General features: G+C 39.2%; 2 protein-coding genes and 1 long non-coding RNA gene across 4 annotated transcripts in view; 2 read left to right on the top strand and 1 right to left on the bottom strand.

The window, feature by feature from the left end:
- LOC109998180 (metal transporter CNNM1) overlaps positions 1 to 4,734 on the top strand; it is a 27,435-nt gene extending 22,701 nt beyond the window's left edge. The window contains exon 10 of the mRNA XM_020652941.3: positions 859 to 4,734. The gene's annotated coding sequence lies outside the window, so the exon portion shown is untranslated. The remainder of the gene's footprint in view (positions 1 to 858) is intronic.
- Positions 4,735 to 5,146: 412 nt separating this feature from the next.
- LOC109998178 (aspartate aminotransferase, cytoplasmic) lies at positions 5,147 to 14,663 on the bottom strand. The gene is made up of 9 exons (XM_020652939.3): positions 14,430 to 14,663; positions 11,788 to 11,969; positions 11,074 to 11,197; positions 10,366 to 10,478; positions 9,601 to 9,705; positions 9,103 to 9,253; positions 8,736 to 8,901; positions 7,455 to 7,597; positions 5,147 to 6,255 (listed from the first exon to the last, which is right to left on the bottom strand). Exons 1-9 carry the CDS (start codon positions 14,536 to 14,538, stop codon positions 6,116 to 6,118), a joined length of 1,233 nt encoding a protein of 410 aa, XP_020508595.1. The 5' UTR covers positions 14,539 to 14,663; the 3' UTR covers positions 5,147 to 6,115.
- A 2,312-nt stretch (positions 14,664 to 16,975) lies between these two features.
- LOC109998181 (uncharacterized) lies at positions 16,976 to 25,421 on the top strand. 2 transcript variants are annotated; one of them, XR_002278582.3, is made up of 5 exons: positions 16,976 to 17,137; positions 19,018 to 20,997; positions 22,105 to 22,567; positions 23,003 to 23,097; positions 23,361 to 25,421. It is a non-coding gene; the product is annotated as an uncharacterized lncRNA (long non-coding RNA). The 2 variants fall into 2 exon arrangements; XR_003809532.2 differs by having other exon boundaries at positions 19,018 to 22,567.
- Positions 25,422 to 25,630: the final 209 nt, after the last annotated feature.

Below are 25,630 nucleotides of genomic sequence, written 5' to 3' on the forward strand. Positions count from 1 at the left end.
CATTCATATGCAAACACAAAGCTACAGAAAACAAAAATGTCCCTCACCCTCACATACACACACATAAACGTACAATTCTCCTACTTAGCATTCAAATGTTGTTTTTTAAAAAGGAGCCCACCAGTTAAACATCTTTGTTGTCAACTCTGTGAAGCCATTATAAGCCAAGGACCTGCAAAAAATACAAATCTAGACACAAAAGTCTTGTTTATAATTTATCTCCATGATTGGATAATGTGTACCTCAGTCTGGTTTCAGTTAAAGAAACTGCTTTTTACTGGACCACTCAACATTGTCCAATCATCAATACATAAAATAATGTTCTTTCTGGATCAAGAATCCGGGATGAACAAATTACTTCCTGTTGCTTTCCCACATCGGCTCACCCCAAATTCACATGGAATATTTACTATGGGGGCTGGGAAGGAAAACTCTGGGTAAAGTTGAAGAGAAAAAAATTGGCTGGTCGGTGACACATTCAGCTCACCCCGAAAGTTTACAGATGTTTTGTGCACATGTGAACAGGGCTTCAGACCTCTTCACAACCTGACTTCTTTTTGCAACAACTTTCCCCCTGCTGGCTAATAGAGAGATTACAGGTTAAAGGCACTTATATAGTACATCACCTTTACTTTTTAGACCCAGAGGAAAAGTCCTCTTTTTAAAAACACTTGCTCTTATAAACAACATATTCTGTCAAGGCTTTTTCATATAGTTTTACTTTGTTGGAGTAAGGGAAAAAAATACAAATACATTGCCCAACTAATTTTGCTATTTTAACTGATACCCTGAATTTAAATGTGAGTGAAGGCTTAACTTTTCCTTGAATATTCCTACTAAAACATATTGTCTCCTCAGGTCATAAGAAGAGGAAAAAATCTCGCGAAGGAGAGAAAACTCCTGAGGATACTTCAGAGCAGCCGCTGGTGAAAACCTAGCAGAATATGTGTGTGTTTCATACACACAACTCTTCATTTTCTGTTTCTATTGACAATGTGGATGCTGATCTATTAGATTTGTATCTAAAACAACACACTCCACACGTCCCTGCAGTAGGAGATCATTAAGTGGACCCAGCACGAGGAATGTACTCGACATTTGACGGAATGAACCATTTTATACAAGTACGGGGAGGTGTAGCTTTTGGCAATATTTTCCTTAAAACAGTAGCTTCTCATCTTCACGGGTTTTTCTTGCTGATACTTGTATATTTAAGAATGACTGTGAATGTAATAGATTTCTAGAAAAATATTTTGTTTTATACACAATATACCCACCTGGTGATGATTCTCCAATGGAGCTAAAGGGAATAACGGCACACAGGAAACGGATTGAAGGCACCAAAGACGTTACTGTTTTGTACATACTGCTCCAATTGCACAGAGAGTATCCTGAACGAAGGGAAGAGAAATGGCTGCTTTGAATTCAGTTATGTTTTGAAAACTAAAAAATGCTTGCTAATTAGATCTGTTGTCTTACATGTTGTTTTAGAGACTTTATGGTTTTCAAAATGTTTCATTACTTCTATACTTTCCCATACCATGTGTTTTAAAACGATACAATCTCCAATTTTGTGTAATGATTGATAGTATCTAAAAGTACCGAAAAGTTTTTTTTAAAACTACAGATTTTAAGTCATATTTTAAGCCAAGCTGCCTCAAGAGAAGGAGCAGACGGGTCAAATTCACAGGTCAGCAAATACTCAAATACTGAATTGAGACAGTGTGCACGAGTTTGCTTGCAATATTGCTATTTGGTGCCTATGATTTTTTTTGTACCATGGTATGGACGGATATTGGTATTGAGTGATTTTTACAACCATCATATCCAAGTTTAGAGTCAACCCTAATTTTGACTTTCCATTTATCTACCACATCTTACCTTCAATGTACTTTCTTCTATGTTACAGTCAAAGGTATATGGCAACTGCTTTTCCTTCACTATTCTACTTTTCCGTTTCTTTATTTGTCGCTAAACTTCTCTTGTCTTTACCCCTAAAGCTTTATTTGTCAAAACCTGAGCCATCCCTTTTGAAGAAAAACAACTATCTTCTATTTCTTTTCTTTTTTTTTAATGGGCCTGAAAGGACACTCAGACAAGTATTGAATACAGAATAGACTGCCGATCTGGGTCTAGATCTCAGAGATTCCTGGTCATCCTTTCAATCAGTTACATTTTATTCTTCACACAATCTGTGACCACTAAACCCCTTCAAATAATCATCACTTGAGCTCAGCCTGTTTTTAATAAGATCACATGTTTTAATGAATGAATCTCATTCATGCATGGGCTTTTCTTATTTGAATGTCAAAATTTTGTGTTTTCCAAGATATATTTCATTTTAATGCTTTGTGTGATTTATATATATATATATAACATTATTATTAAATATGAATGTTTTCTCTTCATTAAGAACAAAAACGGAATTTCTGAAACATAATGCAAACTAGTTCAAATGAATGTGTCCAGTGTCCTAGAGTTTTCTTTCAAATACACATTTCTTGCCTCTTGGCTGCATGGATTTGAATGTGAGATAACAGATTTGTTGATTGATTTACATTTTGAGGAGACAAAGCTTAAACTGCAGAGTTTGTCCAGCATGATTCAATGCCAACAACAGTCCTTTTAGAGAGCTTGCTCCTCGTTCTCTTTTGCTGCAGTGCCAACCTAGTCTTTTGTATAACAGCAATACTGAAAACGCTTAATAATTAACTGAAGTGAAAAGGCAGATCTAAGGAGCAAAAACTAAGAGCAGGTGTGTTTATGTCAATCCTAAACACCAGCTGATTTGACTTTTTTTTTCACATTGTACTGTGTTGAATGAACTCAGTGAGATGTTGCTTTTGATGACTCTTTCAGAGAACATCTCTGAATGGGAAAGTAAAGGTATACATTAATTACGCGTGGATTCCTTTTAGCTGCTTGGATTTCATGTCTGCAGAGAAAAACTAATTTGTAAATCAAGAGGTACTTCTACCAGGCCTTTGGTAGATGATTTGGCACTTTTTAATTAGAAAAAATAGTATTTATTCATGTCATGTAAAGCTGCAACAACCAGTCAAGTAAGCTGTTTTAACAATTAGGGCCAATTTTAAGACGATTTCTTTCAGACATCCATGGCAGAAAATGCCTCTCAGATATGGAGAGTTAATGCTTTTCTCTGCTTAATGTCTAACGGAACTGATGATGTTTTGTTTTTTTGGACAAACAAAATCAAAAGTCCCTTCTATGAAGCTCATTTTGGAGTCCTTACATTGAAGCTGTTTCTGTCTAAATTCACACAGGACTAACTGCATGGAGAGTGTTGATTTCAGAAGGATATCAAAAGAGAAACTAGTCTAAAAATGTATTTTTGTCTAACATCTAACAACTGATCAGGGTCTATGTCCTAGAAATGTATTGAACTTTAAGTGTCTGAAGGTTTTGATTGCTTCTGCAGCTGGATAAATGGACCAGTTCTTCGTCCATGCATATGCAGTTCTGATTGTGTCCCTGAACCTGTAAGGTCACTGTTTTTTTCTCTGCATGATATTTAGAGAACGGGATGGACGGGCGTGGCACTGTCTGACTATGTTTGTGCAGGATAGGATTTGTGCCACTGCAGCACACAGGAGGAGGATGGGGAGGAAGAGGGGGGGGTGCAAGGATAGATGAGGGGAAGGGGAACTACAGTATAGAGAGAAAGATCTTAGATTACATTTCTGCCAAAACTAACTCAAATAATCGCTTGTAGACTTCAGTCTGGTGGGTCACATTAATTATTAAAGAGCAGTGTTTGTTTCATTGAAGGCTTTCGAGGTCTCAATGTGTGTTTGTAGGTGAAAAGTTTCAGATGTAAGTAAAGAAAATGACAATCATCAAATCATAAAGATCATGAATCTTGTAATAAATATGTCCATTAGCAGCCTCTCCCAGCAGTATTTGCTTTAAGCAACCACATCGACCCATCGCAGGCTGGGCAGAGGGAGGGGTGCTTTCAGACTTAACCTCATTGGCTGATGTTAGAGGCAAAGGGGGAGAGGCGAAGCATACCTCCTGGGTGCAATGTATCAAACCTGCTGAGTCGCTTTGCTGCATTGGAGTGTCGACCACAGCCAATCAGGATCATCCTTTGAGGTCAAACACAGACAGTATCGGATCCTGCTGCAGGATGTTCATTCCATTGTTGGTTGTAAGGATATTTTTCCAGCTGCAGATCCATTTGATCATCGGTCATTAGGATGTGATTTTTAAACAGTTATGTCACTTATTCTGCAAAGAGCAAATATTATCTCTGATCAGTGCTTCGTAAAAAGTTTGATATGTTTTCAGCTCTATTCTGCTTCAGAGACCTTTGTGGAGGAGATGAACTCAATGTTTTGGGGAAAGAGAATGGAAATGTGTTTATATGTAAAACAGAAAGAAACTATGTGATGGTATTTTGCATCAAAATACACAGACATATAAAGCCTCTGAATGTACTGAAAACCCCACTGTCTCCAGTCTTCATTTTACATTTAAGAATCAGTGTAAACTTTGATTTGTATCTACACAAGCAAAAACAAATGATGAACTGCTCCTACCATGTTTGGTCTGAAAATTGGAAGGTAATGATGTTATTTACATCAATGTAGCTATTTACTTGGACATTCTGAGATTTGTTGTCAAAATGCAGCGTGAAGGGCTTTTAGATTGTGTATGAAACAGACTGAAATTAAAATCGGTGCCTCTTTATAAGCTACAAAAATAAACAAGCTCATCAGATATAAGACTGATTATTTCTCTATAGTTGTTTTTAATACCTAAAACAGCTGCCGCCAGCTAAGTTAAACATCTGGTGTGCAAACCAGAAGTCCCTTGACTTACATTTTGCACTAAAAAAATATTTAGTATGGGATATGTTTGACCTTATGCATGATATGAACAGGATCTGCAGAGTTAAGATGAATGTTTTTGCAAGTAGGGTTTTCCGAAATCAGCATAAAAAAGAATTGGAAAAAAAACAAAAAATAGTCCCTCGAAAATTAACAAATTTTAATCTGAATTTTTTGTGTCTTCCAAATTACATTTGTTAGGATTACTTTTATAGATGTTGATATGTATGTGACTGTACTTCTTCAATTTAAAAAAAAAAAAAAAGGGGGAAGAAACACTCGGAAAGCAAAAATGTGGTTCCTGGTGTTTATAATTTATTACAGTATATTGACACACATACTGCTGTACACACCACATAATGAGAGTGTGGTCATGTGACTGACAGGCGTCAGAGCTCTGAGGTCTGATCAGAGTGGCTCGTTACAACACAGAGAGGCTTTCTGTAACACAATAAGGGCACTGCAGGGTGGAAAGAAAACAAAAACAAAGAGAGAAGACAAGAGGTGATTTTGTTCCAAATGGCACAATGTCGCTTTGTGAACTAACATTACGATCTTTTACGTTTAGCTGCACAGGTCTGACAGAGCAAAACCTTCAACATCAGGCACATGCATGACTTTTGAGTAACCTTTCTCTCTGGTCACCACCAATCACTCTTGCTCTCACGATGGCCTTCTTTAGACTATACCATGATAGATTGCAATACCATTTTTTTATTTCACTCAGAGTGATTGGTTGTGGGCTAAGAGATTAAGTAAAGCCAGAGTTCTGTGCTGAAGAAGAAAATAACAGGACCTCCTACAGGGATTACATCTATTTACATTACCAATTTGTTCAATAATAGATACAGCATGTTTAACAACTTTAGGAGTCATAAATGAATGAGGAAGCACTGAAATTATGTTGAAATCATGTCTTACCAGCCAGAGAGCCAAGTGAAAATTTGTGACCAGAAAAGATCTGTGCAGCACATAAACAGTTAAACTACAAATGTAAGGATCTGGATAAAAGACATTTGTAACTCTGCCGACAGTGAGACCTGGCTGTGTGCGTGTGTTCCAAGTGTCTTCCTAAAATCATTGCACTGCCCCAAAAAGGTCTAACCTTTATGTGAGAAACAGAAAAAAAATGGTTCAACTGCTGAAGTTCAACCAATCAGACAGCAGGATAAGCTTAGGAGGAGGAGAACAAGGGCACACACACACGACAGTACTTCCTGTGGTTTACAGGAGGCAACAAGTGGGCGGAGCGAAGAAGCCCGTTACTGGACCTTGGTGACGGTCTCATGGATGGACTGAGCTACGTAGTCTATGTTCTTGGAGGTGAGGCCACACATGTTGATGCGACCGCTGGCCATCAGGTACACGTGCTTCTCTTTGATCATGTACTCCACCTGTTTGGCTGTAAGACACATTACAACACAGAGGTGTTACACAGAGTGTAGAAGAAGGACTACTGCATCATGCTTTTTCACACCTCAAGTCTTTAATTTTTAAACTAGCATCTTACTGAGCAAAGACCATTCTACGATGAAGACCATAAGATCAATCAGGACACCGGGAAGTTCAGAAATCTCCAGTGAAGCACATGTGGCTAAGCTCCACAGAAAGCTCGAAGTGAACAATGAGTTGGATTACCTCTAGATCTCTAATATGCAAGCTCTGAGACTGAGGAACATCTTTTTCCACCAGTCCAAAAGCTTTCTAAATACACAATTGCAATAAAACAATTGCAATAAAACACACATTTGCACCCACATTCAGAGTGACAATAATCTTGAAATTTGAATCATTTCTATTTTTAATAGATTTGACATCAATTCTGGTAACAAAAATAACATCAGTAATCGCAAAGTTAACTTCTGATGATATATTTAATGCCCCAATATTAATAAAAAGGAATCAAAGGGAAAAAAGTGTAGGAAAAAAAAACAAGTAAGCCAAATAGCAGAATTCTTTACTCTGAAAAATGCGGTCTGAACAAAGTGTTAGTTTAGAGATGTCACAATTTTCAAACCTTACTTTTAGTATTATGTTTAGATAAACCCCAACTTGTCTCCCAATGAGACTTCTGATCAGGTTTTGCATTCAATTCAACAAGTGAAACTGTTTCAGATGGTTGAAAGATTTTACCTTTGTAGATCATTGCTGACACAAACTTAAGGTGGTTTATTCAATTACAGAGCAACTCTGATATTTAATGTTAAGGGATATCTACTGTTTTCCAACTCTGTCGGCTTAATCATATGCCCAAGGCTAGATATGCTCTTACATCCTGCTTTACTGCAGGTACCTCAGGTAAGTCAATCCTGTCGTGGCTCTACCACAGTATTAGAGCTACGGTTGCTGTTATGACCCACAGGCTAATGCAGACATCAGTATAATGCTTTGCATAGTGTTGTGAATGGTATTCAATCGTAAAAGTAGTCATTTTCTTGTGATGCATGAGCACAATGAAAGCACAAATGTCTCCTTTGACGTTCTGCTTAATCTGCCACTATGTGCCAATGTTACCTCCATCTTTACTGATATTTCTAGTTTGTCATGTAAAGTGTTTGGTGTGCTGATATTTGAGTGTGTCAGTGAGTGATTTACACTTACGATTCAGGCCGGTGAAGCTGAACATGCCAATTTGCTGGGTGATGTGGTCCCAGGTCCCCGGGGTGCCCAAAGCCTGCAGCTTGGACTTCAGCTGATCCCTCATCAACAGGACACGGTCTGCCATGGTCTTCACATTACCCTTCCTGCAGAGAAGAGGGGAGAGCATGTATGGGAATGTGCCTGTAATTACCACTGACACAGTACATTTGACTGATATTGAACATTGCAATATCAAAGAGAAAGAGGTTATCAGATCCCTACTTTTAAGGGACAATATCATATACTACTATTACTATACAATATAGAAGAGAACTAGCTTATACACAATGGCTTTGCAAACTGGATGATAACTCATCCTGAGGATAGTTTAAAAACAACAGCAGCTGACAAAATTGTTGTACAATGCATTAAAAAAGACATTATACAGGAGTTCACAACATCCACAACAATAAAGGGAACCTGAGAGAAACAGTCTATTCAGGACCAGAGGGCTAAGTTGCTTACATTTAAAAATACGTCTTGAGAAGGGATTTAAAAGAGTCAACCGAAGGTGCAGACCTGATGAAATGAGGGAGGCTGTTACACATTTAAGGACTCATTTAATTGTAAGAAGTTATGGGCACCCTGTTTTTATGTCTTCAAGGCATTGTGTAAGAGAGGTGAGTTCTGAAAGATTGTTTGGTTTGACGGGTAGATAAAGCTGAGTGTTATCTGCATAGAACTGGCATGAGAGGTTGTGCTTCTGGATAATTTGACCCAATGGGAGCATGTACACAGAGAACAGTAAAGGGCCTAGGATGGATCCATGTGGTATACCACAGTAGTTCGGGGGACCTACTTTTTCACAGAGAAATCAACTGTAGTCAAAGGTGAGAGATTTACACAATGAAAACATTAAAAAAAACTATTTGGATTATGTCATGAATAACAAATGTGATGTTTGCAATATATATGATCTCACCCTTGTTTGCTGATGAAGCTGCCGTTAGGAAGTTTCATTGTTTCATTTAGTGTCAATTCAGCAGCTGCTGTAGAGCAGCTTTGTGAGAGGAGAACTGGTTTGTTCCGTTAGAGTAAGCATAAAGGACTGGATCTACATTATATTTCAACAATTTTATGGCAAACTGTCTCTTGCTTGACCTGCAAATTCAATTTTAATTGACAAACATCATTAGAGTGATTGTTACTAACAAACACATTTTTTTTTTCCTGAAACAAAGTAACTGTGGTCCAGCGGGAAGAGAGAGACTTCTCCTCACATCAAATTGGTTAGTATCGTACCATTCAGCGAAGAGCTCGGGACAGTTGAGTGTCTTGCTGACGATTCGGGCTCCCTGAGAGGGTGGGTTGGACCAAGTCGTCCTGACGATCTTCTCCATCTGGGACAGGATGCGGGTCAGGTTATCGCTGTCCTGAGCCACCACCGTCAGGTTACCAACTCGCTCATCTGATAACAGAGAGGGACGTCTTTACAATATACCATGGGAATGACTGAGATTTCTATTTCAAATTGCAAAACTGAAAATGTGTGCATTATCTTGATGATTGTACTTTTGATTTTGGAATAATTGTGTTTTAATTTACCAGTCTATAGAACCATATTGTGTACTAAACCACCCAAAACCCCATACAGTAAATGTGTACTCACTGTAAAGGCCGAAGTTTTTAGAGAAGGACTGAGCCACAAAAAGCTCAAAGCCCTGAGAGACAAAGTAGCGAATAGCCCAGGCATCTTTATCCAGACTGCCGGAGGCAAAACCCTGATAAGCCGAGTCGAAAAACACGAACAAATTCCTCCTCTAGGGAAAAAGAGCACAAAATATACAGAGGGACAACAGTGAAACCTCAGGTAAAAAGTTACACTTAAAAATTGAGCAAAAAATGTTCAAAAAGTAAGAATCCCATGACTAAGACTGGAAAGTAGTCATAGCAGAGTAACTATAAAAGCAAAATGTAAAAAGTTTGGCTTGTAGAGGCTAAACATACATCATGAAAACAGTTTAATTATGTGCAGACCAACAGGTTTGCTAAGTGGAAGAGCATGAAATCATCAAATGGAAGTGACAGGATGTTTAAATGGAATTGTTAAACAGTGCAATATGTAAATTAACTATTAGAATAAACTACATTAGCAGCATTGTTTTACCTTCATGATCTCTGCGATCTTCTTCCACTCCTCCTGGGTTGGGTCTGTGCCAGTGGGGTTGTGTGCACAGGCATGGAGGACAAAGATGGAGTGTTCTGGAGCTTTCTGATGAAAAAATAACACATAAACATAAAAAACATAATCATTATCTGTATTATAAAGTAGTTAATAAGAGATTCTATTGCCAATAAAATAGTAGTAGTATCTAGCTTCTGTATGGCGATATATAACCGACTTCAATTTTCCTACTGTTAGGAAGTTTATTGCAATCAAAAGTGGGCTTTTCATAACAAACCAGTTGGGGGAGGCCACATTAGTAGTCTATCCAGCTAGTCTGAACACACAGTACTGTATAAAGCTGCTGCTAGCTTAAGAATGAGTTCATGAGTTAATGAGCTCCGTGCCATGTACAGTTAGAGACTGATCAATGGGAGGATGTCATGGAGTTATTCATTGAAATGTGCATGTTGTTTAATGAGTGTCAAAAAAAGGTTTGTAAACTGGTAGATTAATAAACAGACATTGATTGTTTTATTTAGAATGGTTCAAACAAAATCTAATTTGATCTCAAAATCATTGATGTCAAACAGGAATATGCGACAAACATCATGGTCGTGTTCACCATTGAGATGTGGGAGGCGAACAGGAAAACAGAATATCAAATTCATTGGACCCAAATCACATGAAGTTAAGTCCTTCTGCCATTATTGCCATTTCATCTCGGTTACATTCATCAGCTAAGCCTTCACTCATGACCCTCCTCACCTCCAGATCATCCAGGAGCCCAGCAAGGTCCAGTCCCCTGTTAGCAGCATCCCAGTAGTGGTATGGGCGGATGTCTTTGAAGCCAGCATCAGCAAACACACTGTTGTGGTTCTCTGAAAGGAAAAAGAACATACAGCAGATATTTACAGGTACAATTTTAATTGCACTATGAAATCGTAATAAAGATATCCATTTCATCAAGACAACTTCTAGGATGGACAGTGCTTCAAATTTTGAGGAGAACTAGACAGGGAGGTGTTTTGGATAGAAGCAACAGACTTTTTATTTTCTTGTGAGAAAATAAGTCAGTAAAGCAGTTTTCACAGATGCACTTCTGAAATTTCAGGCAGGCTGCCTCTGAAAACTGAGGTGCTTGTACACATCAGATGGGGGGGTGGGGGTCTCAGGGAGTCCAAAGTATGATGACAACTTTTGCCAACAAAATAATTAAGAACAGACTTTAAAAATGAAAACATAATGAAGCAGTTTCATGAAGTCAACAGAGATCGCATCAGTGATATTAACATGGGAATTTGCCTCACTCCAATTTCAAGCAGAAAATGTTCTCGCGGGCTTGCAGGAACCATTACAGTTTAAGCCGGCATGAAAAAAATCGTCTGTTTGTTTGCGTTTACACATCCCTGGAAATTTCAGGAGTTTGGTGCTTGTGTGAAAACACGGTTACTTGATCCACAGCTGACTACCTACCCCAGGTGGGCGCTGAGACGTAGACAGGTGTGGCAGTGTTGTTCACGCCGTTGTACCAGCGACGCAGGAACTCTGCCCCGATCCTCAGTGCACCCGTCCCACCCAGAGCCTGGACCCCTCCCACCTTAGAGAGAAAACAGTGAAGGAGAGTCAGGATGAAGTGTGAATACTGTGATTCCAGCAAAGAGAGCTGATCAAATATTTGGGTAAGTAAAAATTATAAAACTGGGTTAGGCCAGCTCAAAATCATTTTGATTATTATGCTTTTATTAGATTTATTAAATAATCTTTATTTATTTGAATTTCAATGAGAAATATAAATGTCATAAAAATCTAATCTAAAGCCAAAACATTTGAAATGTACATAAACAATACTTTAATCTGTAAACGATCCCTAAACATGTCCCATTTGTGTTAGACAAATTTAACACCACTTATAACTAAATCATTAATCAGGGAAAGTTCTTGGATAAGTATGTGATGCTGTCGTCCATAGCCTTCATAGCTCTGCAAAAAAAGGCTTCTGCCAGTGCCCATGTTTGTATTTTAGCCTACAGTGAAAAATTGTCTTTATATCTCTATTATTTTTACGCGCTTTGAATCCTTGTAATCTGTGCAGGATATCTTTTAAGTTACACTACTGCAAAATGTTGGGTTTGGTTAAATGTTTTTAACCAGTGTTAAACTGATAGGCACCAGACCAAGTTCTCTCACCCTGTTCTCTTTGATGGCGGCGCTGTCGTCTCCCAGAGCGACCTTGGAGGAGGCGGAACGAAACTCAGGCAGGCCGAGGATGGGAAGGTACTCATGGTTCAGGCTGTCGTCCTCCACGATCAGCCGTTCTACCTTCTTCACTACCGGCAGCACCCAGGGCAGGCAGTCATCAGTACGGTAAGCTGGAGGGGACACAAAGCAATGAAAAAAGTTCAACAAACCTTTGAGTTCAAGCTCAAACACTGCTGACAGGGATTTTACCAGAATTATATATTCAGATCAAAACTTGTGAAATCAATCCACATCAAAACCAGTTTCGATACCGCAGCAACAAAAACAGAAGTCATAGTAACCCAATAATGAGTAATTTCATGTTATAAATGACTAAAAATGCAAGCAAACTCCTACAAGCTGTCATCATTTAAAAAATGTGAACGTATTTGCTCAATTTAGATATAGTCACCTCCTCTGCTTTCTGTCTAACTGAATGGCCTTTGGCACTCTGATATTACTGACCATTATAAAACCAGAGATTTCATTGTTTTGAAAGACACGCTGTAGAAAAGTATCATTTATCAGTATTGAAAATGTTTGGACAACTTGGAAGTAAGTTACTATTCAGTTTTCAGTAGAGCTTCAAACTATTTTTTTTTTTTTGTGGACATCCAAAACCTAATAAGCAATTTCTGGTTAAATTGCATTGGCAAAATGTTGCAATTACAATGTAACAATAAACTTGCAGCGTGAAATGGCAAATACAATGAGAGACAGGGAATGACTTTAGGTGAACAGTGAGGGGGAGAGAAACACAACTATTTGATTTAATTTGATGTTACACACTGTCTGAAGGTCAAACTTTATGTCCAGGCTAAACTGTGTGTGTGTGTGTGTGTGTGTGTGTGTGTGTGTGTGTGTGTGTGTGTGTGTGTGTGTGTGTGTGTGTGTCACATATTTGACTCCTCAAGAACTTGTGCTACTGTAAGCAGGCATGTGCAGAGCTGCAGAGCTGTATCAAATATCTGACTTTCACCACACTGTAGATGGACACTGAGGATCAGAGGATCACAGTTAAAAGGTCAAACAAGGAGTGTGTTGGCTGGAACAGTGGATCCCTTAAAAGATACATCAAGATACATGGCTGTCAGAATAACTAAGTGTGCAGCCAGGTTAAAGGAAACAGCAAGAACAACATAAGAATACAGACAAGGTTCAGGGCCAAATCTGCAGAGTGTTTTTGGCCACAGTGGTGGGTGTGAAATGTGGATCAGGTGGCCTTTGATAGACAATTTTTTATTTATCTTTACTTCCTTCAGAAAGTAATCTAATTTGACTTGTTTATTGTGCTAGTATTATTTTATTTGTCTTTCAGCATGGATGTTCAATCCCATGTGTGTCTTCTGTTACCCTCATGATTTACCTAATTTGAAGACATAAACTTGTTACCTAAACTCAAGTCTTGTTGGATTCCTGCATCCTGACCCGATGCCCCCATGGTGATAGTACCTCAACTTTGAACCCTTCTTAACATATAGATCCATTGATTTCTTTTCAGTTGAACATAAATAATGAGATAATCTGCAACTCACTACTACGTCCCGATGGAGAAAAAAAAACACAGGCCTGTTTAGGCCATGCCTATTGGTTTGATTTCTTCAATGTAGTGTCTGGTATAGTTTTCTCATGTGTTTGTCAGTTCCTGACCAAACTGGTTTGGTGCTTTGATACCAGTTTTGGCAACTTGGAGGAGCACAGCTAAGGTACAGTTAAATATAACGTACTGGTATACTGTATTAAACCTGTGATGGGCAGTTTGGCCACCTGAGAAAAAAGAACCAATTTCCAATAAGCAACAAAATATTAAATAAGCCAATCTTTCATATTTACAGCTATACGGTTCTTACCCGCAGGTCTGATTGAATAAATTAGAGTACTCCATAGAAGGTAGCTAGATGTTATTGATACAGAGTACTGCCCTGAGCTGTTGTGTAGTCTCACAATTACAAAATAAGGTTTTTGAAAAGGATAAATGAAGTAGACATGATCTTGGACACCTTACACATAAAACAACAAGTTTACAAGTATCTGACAGGACAGAATAACTTGCAGGACACAGCTCTCAGCTTTGAAGGATGCCAAACAAGTATGTCCCTGTAGGTCCTTGTTAAAGACGATTCACAGCATCTATTAAACAGCGAGGTTAATTGATTGTGTGAATGATGCGTTCAAGGACGTGGGTAACACGGTAACGCATTCAGTATATTTGACATTGTGTCACAGTCAACCAGGCTCCAGTAGAAGTCATAAGACGAGCTTTTGCTTCTCTAAAGCTTAGTTTCTTTCAGTAGAAAAGATGTAGTGGTGTTAGTATTTATTGTGAGCTAACAGTGTGACATGAGAGTGTTGTTAGCTATCTGTCAGGTGGAGTGGTAGCTCATTGGTGCGTTAGCTTCACTGCTAGCTTGTCGCGAAGGTCAAATCAAAGAGTTTCAAATATTCAATAACATGATGTCACAGCACCGCGTCCAAGGGTCACCCTAAAGGTAAACAAGCTAACCAATGCTAGCGAGCACAGCCGGGGACAGCTGCGTTTACTGGGCTGACTCACTTATCAGCAAGCTAGCTTTAGCATGTGGATATCTTACCTCCGACTCCCAGATTCACCTTCTGCGGGTGGTCGTCCTCCCTAAAATCAGCGCTCAGTTTGAAGACAGCTACTGGAGGAGCCGCCGGGACTTCGCTGAAAATGGACATGGCTCTGTACACCGAAGATGATCCCGGTGCAGGAGGAGGAGATGGGGGAGAAAGTGCTTCCAAGCAGCGGGCGGAGAGCAAGAGACGGACTGTGTTCACCTTCACCCCGCTGGTTCAGGACGGACTGTGACAGGCGTCAGGCCGGCAGCCAATTGGAGGGCACGTAAAACTGACGTAGCCAATGAGAGGATAGTAATGGAAAACCAATTATATTGCTTATAAGTTTGATGCTTTTAAGTATTCATATTTCATAGATATTTTTCAAAATTGTACTTTCTTTTTAGCTAACCTTGAGTGATCAATTTAATTTTTTTTTTTTCATTTTTATATCACAATTACTTAAATCTACACTAAGAAGAGGGCCATACTCTCACTCTGAATTACAAAGACAAAAGTGCAAAGTTATACAGTCAGCCAGGCCTATATCTAGCAAAGAGTTGTATCTATTGCTCTAATTTGCAAAAGTTAAGAACTGAAGTACCCATACTTTACCTTAGACTACTGTTTGTGTACATAAGCATAGTTATTTACAAGTATGGGACTATCTGTAATGTGTGTAATAATGCAGGTTTGTGTATTTAATTAAGAATAAGTTCATTGCTGCATTATCTTTTAATACATTTGTTTACAAAACAAACTATCTACAAGTACGAAAAAAAACTAACAATTGTATGTGTGTAGAAACTGTCAGGGTTATTATTGCATGAAATAATACCTTCAAAACCCTGTTAGTCTTTTACCTGTTCTTAACTACTTTCTATAAACTCTGGCTTATAAGCAGTGAGTGGTCCAGATAAGATGAGTGTGTTCTCAACAATCATCAGAGTGGGCTCTTGATGAATATCTGACAGTGGTTAACCTCTGGCGGCAGAGTCTGTGATTGACCACAAGGCGGCAGTGTCCGCTTGCAAAATGAATGTGCAGCGTCAGAATGACTACTGTCTAAACGTGCTTTATCAGCATGACTTTCAGAAAGGAATAGGTTTCCCGGTGAAAGGTGAAAACCTTTGTTAAACTTAATGAGGTGAACTTGTCAGGGCTGTATCTCTAAATTTTGGGATTGCATCCCTTTAAAGCTAAGTTTTGTAAGCTCTCCATTAGTTTTCTCATTTCTATCCCCATCATCACTTGTCTGTCTCATCACCAGTGGAGAAAAATATGCAATTTAACTTAATTATATTGAGTAAAATAATGAAAACACAGTGTAATATAATTCTGTGTTGAATATTCTTTGAAAAGTGCATTTGCAAAAACACATTAGTGCATTAAGGGAGACCGGGTATTGTATTGTTGTAACACTTGTTGCTTCAGCACCTATAACTCACAAAATGTTTTTTTTCTACAGTTCTCAAACTTTGACCCAAAGTAACCACATTTGTTTACAAAAATGGAACCAAATCAAACATCTGCAAAAATATGATAAACCTTGTTAGTTGATGTGACGTACAATGTGTTCATTTGTTAGCCAGTGTGTGTGTTTGTCAGGTTTAAAGGTTTCAGCAATTTCACTTAACATGTCATGAGTAAATAACTGATTGTATAGTAAACTGCTACGAGAAAGTAAGCTCTTGTTTTTAAGTCTGTTCTTTGCTGCCTAAATAAGCCTCCTTGTCACTGTGAATAGGCCTACAGATTAACTTTGCTGACTTGGCTACCTCAAGGGTTAGCAGTAAACACAGTTCCAAATGTGGCAACATATTGTTCCAAAAAAACAAGACGACTACAACCAAAAGTGGTCATCAACAATCAATGGGTGGTATCACTGGCTACCTCAAATTATTTCTAAATGAATTAAGAGAAGCATTTTAAAGGCGCTTACCACCATCATTTTGACTGTATTTCATTTTTTTAAGATAAAGAAAAAAAAAGGAATCCCACAGGTGGCAATGTGTGGTGCAATGGCAGTTATTGCTTCTCCTTTGAATCCTCTATACTGTTGAGAAATTGTGTCCAAACATCCAGGTGTGTGTTCCTCTTCTACTCCTTTTTCTCTCTCTCTATTTCTTTCCCTCTGTTCTCTGTTTTTGATCTGAGGTGTGTGATAAATAGCCTCAGCTTCACTTCTGTGTAGCCTCCACTTCCAGCCCTCCTGCAGCTAAAGTAGCATGTTTTTGTGTCAGTGAAGTGTGACTTGACACACTAACACACACACAAAGAAGCATAAAGTCACTAAACCTCCATTTTCCTTGAACAAAACACATACCCTACTGTGAAATGCCAACAGCTGTATCCCAAATGAGGACATAAACTTGCTTCACCTTTCTAAAATGTCAAACTTCCAATGGTTTTCACATCAACACACACACACACACACACACACACACACACACACTCGGTAGCACACATAACATTGGCTACTTCTCCGTCTCACTCCATCTTTGCCAGAGATGATGAGGCCTCCTCCTCTCCTCCACTTTTTCCTGTCCCTCTCTAGAAACACTCTGCTGAACCGTCAACAGTGTTGGATTTCAAAGGAGCACGGGGCTAATGCTCCCGGGTGAGGCTGATTGAGTCAATTTGTCGACATGATGGACGTTCTGTGGCCCCGGCTCCTGCTCTGCTGCTGACTGCAGGCTACAGGACTGACAGAGGCTTTCAGGTATTTTTTTAGGATGGAAAAGGAAAAAAGTGAAAGGTGTATTACTGCTCAGTGAGGGACGGAGAAGCAGAACTTGATGCAGTACCAGAACCTGAGGCAGACTACATAAATCTGACTTGGAATGATGTTGGAAAGTAGCTTTAAAATGAGTCTACAGTGCTGCTATAGGTCAGCTAAAACCCACAACTCCAGACAGCTTCATTATATCAACATCATCATGCACTTATTGTGACACACACACACACACACAAACACGCAAATAGCAAAACAACATAGCTGGAAGGTCTGTTAGTGAACTACCAGTGTTTCCAGTAAGTTAGATCTTATTTAGCCTATGTAAAGACTGACTAGAAGGTGTTGATTGTTGTCTTTTCTTGGTTCAGGGTCTTGATATAGTCAGAAAGCACACGGGAGTCTAATTGGTCTGCTTCAGGGCTGGGGTTGTTGCAAGGGGCTAACACCCTTCACTGTCACTTCGTTTGCATTGTTAACAGCAAGCAAGACATTGAACCAACTCTTAAACTGCGCTATTCACAAACAGAACTATGCTAGTGGTATAAGACTGTGTCGCTCACCAAACCTGGCTTGACCTGTTCAGTGTTAGCAAGTTCATATATACAATAATTTGTGTCAGCCCATGCGTGGGAGTCAGGATTATTCCTTGCTTCCCACCTGCAGTGATGAGATGACCAGCTGTCACAAACTCTCTTTTCATAGATTAATCTGATAAATTCGATAACCAGAGTGAACTACCACCACAAACACTTTATTTAACTAGCGTATTAGACAGTTACTGAAATATGATTTTGATAACTTGGTGTCTGCTGACCCCATCGGTCTTTCCCAGATCCACCCTCCATTCTAACTATGGTCAGTTGTGGCAACAAAAATGGGAATGATAATGTCTATTATACCAAGTTCAAGTTTTAAAACAGCAGTCAACAAATAAGTGGGTGAAATCGGACTGCTATACATCCACTGTTTTTTTTTTTAGAGTTTTTGTGTTATCTGTGCATCGTGTACAATATGGGTAATGTGTAATATATTGGTGGTTTTATTGTTATCGTCTTCTCTGTACATGTGGATGGTTGTTTTTTTATTGTTTTAGTATTGATGCTCCAGTGGAAGTAGCTAAATGCGTGCAGCATTAGATGCAAGGCAAATTTTGTCAAGAGGACAATAAAATTTGTCTTATCATATTGTATTGTTTAGTATCTTATCTTATCGTATTGTATCGCATCCTATTGTATCGCCTCATATATTGTATGGCATCATATGGTATTATATTAATAAATCCAACAATCATCAAATTATAATCAGTGCATGAAACACAACAAGTTAAAGGGTAAAGACACACTTACATGATTCTGTGGTTTAATCAAAAATAAGTCGGTGGATATGAATTCTACACTGGATGTAATTGTAGATGAAAACCAAAAGACACACACACACGTAAAAAAATAAGAACAATAAATGAAAAATTATGGATAATCTGATTTCCTCCAGCTGGAAAAACAGAAGTTACAGTGGCTGCTTTTTCTCAATCAACACCTGTTATCCTGCACCAAGGCCTCTAAACAGCATGTTTAGTGTGTGTGTGTGTGTGTGTGTGTGTGTGTGTGTGTGTGTGAGAGAGAGAGAGAGAGAGAGACAAGGGCACACAGGGGGCAAAGCACCTGCATTGACTCTCAATCACAGACACACACCTCCTCCTCTTTTAAGTTCAGTTGTTTTCATTCCTGTCCATGTTTCTTGTGTAAAACATCAGAGGAACAGAGAGGACTGTTCGTGTGTGGAGTGTTTATGTATCTCATGTACGGAGAAGTAAAGAAGGGATCTAAAATGTCTTTTCATGTGTGTCAACCAATGTCTGTTTAAAGGTATGAGCCTGCTGAGACCGTTTTCCGCCAATAGGGGAGGTCTGAACATGGGGGAGTCACTGGTAGGGTGCGGGGGTCAGAGGCATTCATTGTCAGGTCAGTAATTATCAGATTTGCTGAGGCCTCAGGAGGAGTAAGACACACACACACACACACACACACATTAACACTTACACACACTCTTTTAGCAGGCCTCAGGATGACGGAGGCCAGGCATAGGGGGGGCTTAGCCGTCAGTGGGACGAGATGACAGGACGAACCCCAGGGGGAGACGATAACCAGTGCTCCTCTGACAGCTGCTTAGTGGGAGATACTGCCACTAAAATTGCACAAATACAAATTATACCATACTCCACCACACATGCAAAAAATCAGGAATGCACAATTTACACATGTGGATATAAACAACATTTGTACAGTGCAGTGAACTTATTCAGAAATACCCATAAACACTATGTAAAGTCACTGAGTGCAAAAAAGCAACTGCGTGTGTCACACTAATAGAGCTTGATGAAACAAGATGTCAATTCTTCACCAGATAGATTACCTTTTCATTCCCCTGAAGCAATGTTATTGATTCCACTTGCCACCATTTGCCATATTTTGCACTTACTGCCCTACTTCAATTGTGTGAATATTGAGCACAATGTATTCTCACCATTTTTCCACTGAGACTTTTTTCATTTTTATATTTTGATTGTAACATGAGCACCCTCTGCTGAAGACATGATCGGTGCGCCGACTGTATTTTGCCAGTCCACACTATAAAGTTATTATAACCGTTACACCCTCATAATGAAAAAGGAACACAACCCATGAGGTGAATAAAGATAGTGAATGACCATTCAGATGGTCTGATTGAAACTACTCGTATTACTGCTCATTCTGCTACATTAAGAGTCTGTGTGTGTTTGTGTGTGTGTGTGTGTGTGTGTGTGTGTGTGTGTGTGTGTGTGTGTGTGTGTGTGTGTGTGTGTGTGTGTGTGTGTGTGTGTGTGTGTGTGTGTGTGTGTGTGCGATGATAGTTCTAAATAGATTCTAAAGAAGATTATTTAGACATACTTTTTTTTAGTATTTCCACGACATTTATATCTTAAAGCCATACTTTTGGTGACAATAGAGAGTCATTCTAGTGTGTCGTATTCAATATGTTTTCCTCAATAAAAAACAAAATAATTTGCAGAATAGCCATGCATGATTGCTGGTTATACAATACTTGGATTATACTGAAAAGTATTCTATATTTTACCAAGTTTTTTTTATTTAGCACATAAAAAAGTCTACATAAAGACAGCCATGTCCTCTCTGGGCTGTCTCTGTGACTCTGTACGTGTCTGTTAGTCAATAACCCTGTATCTCTTTAATCTGTGTCTCCGTGTAGCTATCCCCCTGTCACTAATTTTTTTTATCACCTGTATCTCATTTCTTCCTTAGTCTCTGTGTCTCTTTTTCTTTGTGTCCGTTTTTCTGTCTCTTTTTCTCTGTCTCTGTGTCCATTTGTGTCTCCAATTGTCTTTTTTGTCTGTCTCTCAATATCAAGTTTCTCTGTTACTTTGTCTGGGTGTCCCTCTGTCTGTGTGTCTCTGTATCGTTGTCCCTGTTTCTCAGCATCACTGTGTCTCACTTTCCCTGTCTCAATCCTTATATGTCTCTTTATCTCTGTCTCCCTTTTTCTTTGTCTCTCAGTTAATGGGTGTAGTTTGTCAGTGTGCTATAGGTCTCATTTCCTCCATGTCAAACATGTGCGCACAACAACTTGTCAACATAGTAATTTACACTGCTTTGCTCAGATCAGACCATACAGAGTGCAGGTTGTTGTGGTGTGTGTGTGTATCTGCACACACTCTCTCTCTCTCTGCTCCTTGTCTGTGTTGAGTCTAGGTGATCTCTGACAGGAAGTGATCCGTGTCACTGCATACACATCAACAAACAGGACCTGAGTCTGAGAGGAGGAGGAGGAGGACGGGGTCAGCGGTCAAAGTAGGTGGAGACTGTTGACTGACGGACTTTAGCAGCAAGCATGTCTGCAGTATGTTTGACCAGAGGCCTGTCCTGTCATCAGGCTTCAGCCTGACAGAGGAGAGCAGACAAGGAAGAGGAGCACTCGCAGACAACACAGAGATGGGTTTTTGTGTGGGGGGCGGGGTTAAGTAATAGAAGTGGTTTGCTATAGTTAAATCTCCAGTCAATGAATGTTTATTCTGCATAATGCTTTTTAACCAGCAAAGTAAGAGAGTTCTGTAAGTTCCTAAAATATCATAGCAGTAATTTTGATTGTTCATGTTTTGTTTGCAGATACTTAAAATATTTTTTAAAAATGAATCTTTAATGATAAGAAAGGGAATGCAAAAGCATCAGAGAGGGTTACAATAAAGACACTCTCCTTAAAGGGGCCACGCTGACAGGCATCTCCTGTGGCTAATATACGCACCGTTGACAAATACCTAATATAACCCCACTTCAAAAATACCAAACTATCCCTTTAAGCCTGCAGCCCTGAAACAGGCTGGAAGGACTGCAACTTAACTGTATTCAGGTTGGATTACAGTAACAAAATGTTATACAAGTTTAAATTGGACAAACAAAACATGGTGACCATGATGTTTATAAAGCAGACTCTTTTTTGCACTTAAATTGCTTCATGGTGATTAAAGTAGACATTAGGGTTGTGAAAAAAGGATTTTGTCTCATAGTATCTGACCATATAGCTGTTAATTTAAAACATAAAATATTTAATTTGAAGCGGCGTGGAGATCGTATACAGTGTGTGGAATTTGGCACCTCCTGTGGGAAAGTATGAAGTCTTATTTAACGCACTGGTAATGCGGATTTGGTCATGTACAAAAGTCTGCATCTGGGTGAGGGTCATACAGTTTTTCCCTTAAAGGAAAATGAACTAAATCTGATCCTATGAGCAAATAAAGTTGATTTGTAATGTGGATAATTCTTATCCATGTTAAACCTTTTGAGCGACTGGGGCCGGTCTAAACATACTGGAATTATCTTTAAAGAAGAAAGAAAGCTTCACCTGTCTGTTCTCTGTATGTTCTCTTTAATTAAAGTACATTATATGGTTAATTGTGAAAGGAAGTAGGAACTGGGACCAGTACCAGAGCGTGTAGAGTGACCGGGTCCTGCTGGTTTCTGTGGTAAGTGTTGTGTTTTGTCTTGGAGACCTTGGAGCCTGCTGTGCTGCAGCTGCAAGTGTGTATGTGAGCATGTGCCATCATATGTGTGAGCGTGCGTGTGTGTGTGTGTGTGTGTGTGTGTGTGTGTTTATGTGAGAAACTCAAATTCCCCCTGTATTTTTTATGGGAAGTTTACTGTCCCCAAATATTATGGAGAAAAGCATTTTCTGCAATGTCCATTTCCAAATCTCTTTATTTACAGCGTTGGCGTGTGATGGAGGAGCCGCGTCGTCTCTCCCAATAACAGACCGTCATATTGATGGAGACGCCACAGGGGGAGAGAGCAACAGCCTGAGTCCATCCCTCTGAAACACTGTTTACTCCCTGCAAGGTCACAGGGACGCGCACTTCCATGCACACATGTACGTGTATACACTCACATAGAAACATTGTAGCTTCTACATGCAGAGAAAAAGAATACCAAAGCCTCAAAAATATAAAACAATTAAGTAAAGTAGCATGACAACGTATAAGTAATAAATCATCATTTGTTGCCTCAGCTCATCATTTTATGCATTTCAACTGAAACACCAAGGAATTTTAAAGTGCCACTGCAGCACCATCAATCAAACCCAACATGCAGTCTATAGATAGATTTGTGTAAACGTACAGTCATTAGAACATGAAGACACTCACACACACACACGTACACAAGAGGACAACTTCCTTTCACATGAGTTATAGCTGCTCCACAATAGCTCCAATAATAGTTTCCCATCCATGTTTCAAATGACAGCAGTGACCCCTCCCTGACCTTTTATTTCTGGTCGACATAATGCTTCTGGTTTCATTCATAGCAACAAGACAGCAAACAGACAGAGCATGGAGAAGCATTAGTTTGGTTTGACCAGAGGCGCAACCTGTTTGGAGAAGAAAATGATGGAGGTATGAGGTAAATAAGCAAGAAAAAACTTTTTAGCATTATGGGGAAAACGCTAGTGCAATGATGTGCAACTAAAACAAAACTCTGTGTGGGCTAAAGTCCAAAATTGAAGGATGGGTTAAGATTGTTTTTTTACGAGTACTTCAGCAATTTGGTATTTTTGTTGAAAAGGATCAAATGTGACTTCCGGTTTGAGCGACGACGAAGTAGGCTGCAGACCGGGAGAGCTCTGTTAAGATTCTGCTTTAAATTATACCACACCTACTTTTCAGTTTACTGTGCAAGCGTGCACAAACATTTGGCAACATGGGAAAACCTACAAGAAAGCAAAACCAACATTCAGAGGAGCAGTCTAACGAAGATCACCAACACGAGGGAACGCTAGCTCGCCAAAACACTGAACACGCTGCTAGCAACGCGCCACTGACACTTGCAGACATGGAGAAACTTCTCAAGTCCATGGAAGACCGCATCATTGAAAAGCAACACTGAGACTCTCCGCTGACCGAGCAGCCATTGACCGACATGACCAGACAATTCAAGAAATGGAAACATCACTTAACGACATGGAGGCCAGATTAACAACTGGAGTCCACCTGCTTAGCCCTGTCCAAAGAAAACGAGACCCTCAAATTTAAGACGGATGACCTGGAAAATAGATCGAGGCGCAACAACATCCATATAACAGGCTTACCTGAGGAAGTTGAGGGTCAGCATCCATCCTCGTTCATGGAAATATTCCTTACAGAACTTTTTGGAGCAGACGCTTTTCCTACCCCCCTGGACTGTGGACAGAGCCCACAGAGTAGCCACAGAAGCTGGTGAGAGAGGATGGGTCCCTATCCTTCCGTGGCTCCAAGATACACATCTTTCCCGCCTACAACGTAGAGGTGTCCAAAAGGAGATCAGCATACTCCGCAGTAAAATCAGCGCTACAAAATGAGGGCTGCAAATTTTGACAGTCCATTCAGCACCTTGAGAAGCAACCGCGTGTTCAGAACAGAACAAAGCTCTATCCCCCCCTCCCTAGATAAGTCTGCTAAAAAATACTCAATTTATTTGTTCCTTACACCAAATGGAGTAGTTTACTGTGTGTCTGTTTCTAGTGAGTCTCAGTTTAACTGTAAATAGTAAGTTACACAGAGGCGTAACTCTGGCTCACTTCAGCTGTAAGAGCCAGTAAAATAAACTAATATTTTTGAGATTTACTCCAGATGAGCAGCAGAAAACGAAACGCTTGTGTTTTGAATGAGGGTCGATCGATCATTTCTGATGCAGTTCAGGAAGTTGGGAAATCTTAATGCAGATCGGCCTTCGGGACACAGCGCCAAGCAGATTAGTTGCTCAATTTGAAATGTTTGATTTAGAACAGAGTGTTGGCTGCACTTGCATACAGGTATCTATTTAGATTTGTCATTGATGTGATTTAGTTCCTCCTGCTTTTACTCTCCTTACAGACTGAAGTTCTTGCATACACCAAAGTCTGCTGATATGTGCTTGTTCATTGGGCTACAAATGTACTTTTCATAGTAAATACTAGACCTGGCCAACAGATTCTTTACACAGCACGAGTTAGTTTCCAGATTCTTAAATATCATTCAGACAGACAGACTGGCTAAACTTAGCAGAGCCCATTTTTAGGAAATTAGGGTGTGTTTTGGTAGTAGCAGCTTATGAGAACATGCAGGTTGACAAGGACTCTAAGATCACTTCTTTCTCATTCCATAATTTTTTTATTAAAACCTAAGTCTTCAGCTTCAACTGGCTCTGCCTACCAACCAAAAGTAATTATTATCCAACTCTAGACTTGTTTTAAATATCCATCTGTATAAAGCACAAACCTGTGAAGGACTTGTTGGGTTGGATCAGTCTTATAAGGTGTCAACTTTGCAAAGAGTCAAAAATCAGAAAAATATGTATTAGCATGCATAAATCCTAACTATTCACTGAGTAGATTACATCATTTAAAATCTCTTCCCTTTATCTTTGTTGTGAAATGCAGCCTCTGGTTCAATAAGCAGTATCCTAATATTTAAACATAATTCATAAACAAACAAATCAAAAAGTGGTGTCTTGCCAACAAACGATTTAGTCCTGGATCAAGCCACATCATCACATGGTTTTTATTCTTTTGTGTTCTTACGCAATACTTAGAAGATCTTGAAGCTGCTTGCTGAATAACAGTTTCATATGTGAGAAAATACGGTTTGGAGCTTATTTGAGATTTACTCTGAGGCTAACGTGGATTTTCCATTTAGATCCTCCTTGACAGAAATGGTGACTCAGGGATTTAAGTTTCTTTTTATTCTGGAATAAAAGAGATAGAATGGAAACTTGTCTCATCTTTGTAAAGACGCTGGATTCAATACAAACAACATTTCCCTTCAAAAGCAAACTCTGAAATCACCCAAACAAAGCTTTAGTTTTATCCAACACGATTAAAAAACAGTGCAAACATATGAAATTAAACTTTATTTTTTGTAGTATCTTTGTTTATTATTTAATTATCTCTTATGAAGCAACTTAATTAGAATGTTTTTTT

Source organism: Labrus bergylta, chromosome 1, assembly GCF_963930695.1.
Source record: "Labrus bergylta chromosome 1, fLabBer1.1, whole genome shotgun sequence".
Taxonomy (NCBI): Eukaryota; Metazoa; Chordata; class Actinopteri; order Labriformes; family Labridae; genus Labrus; species Labrus bergylta.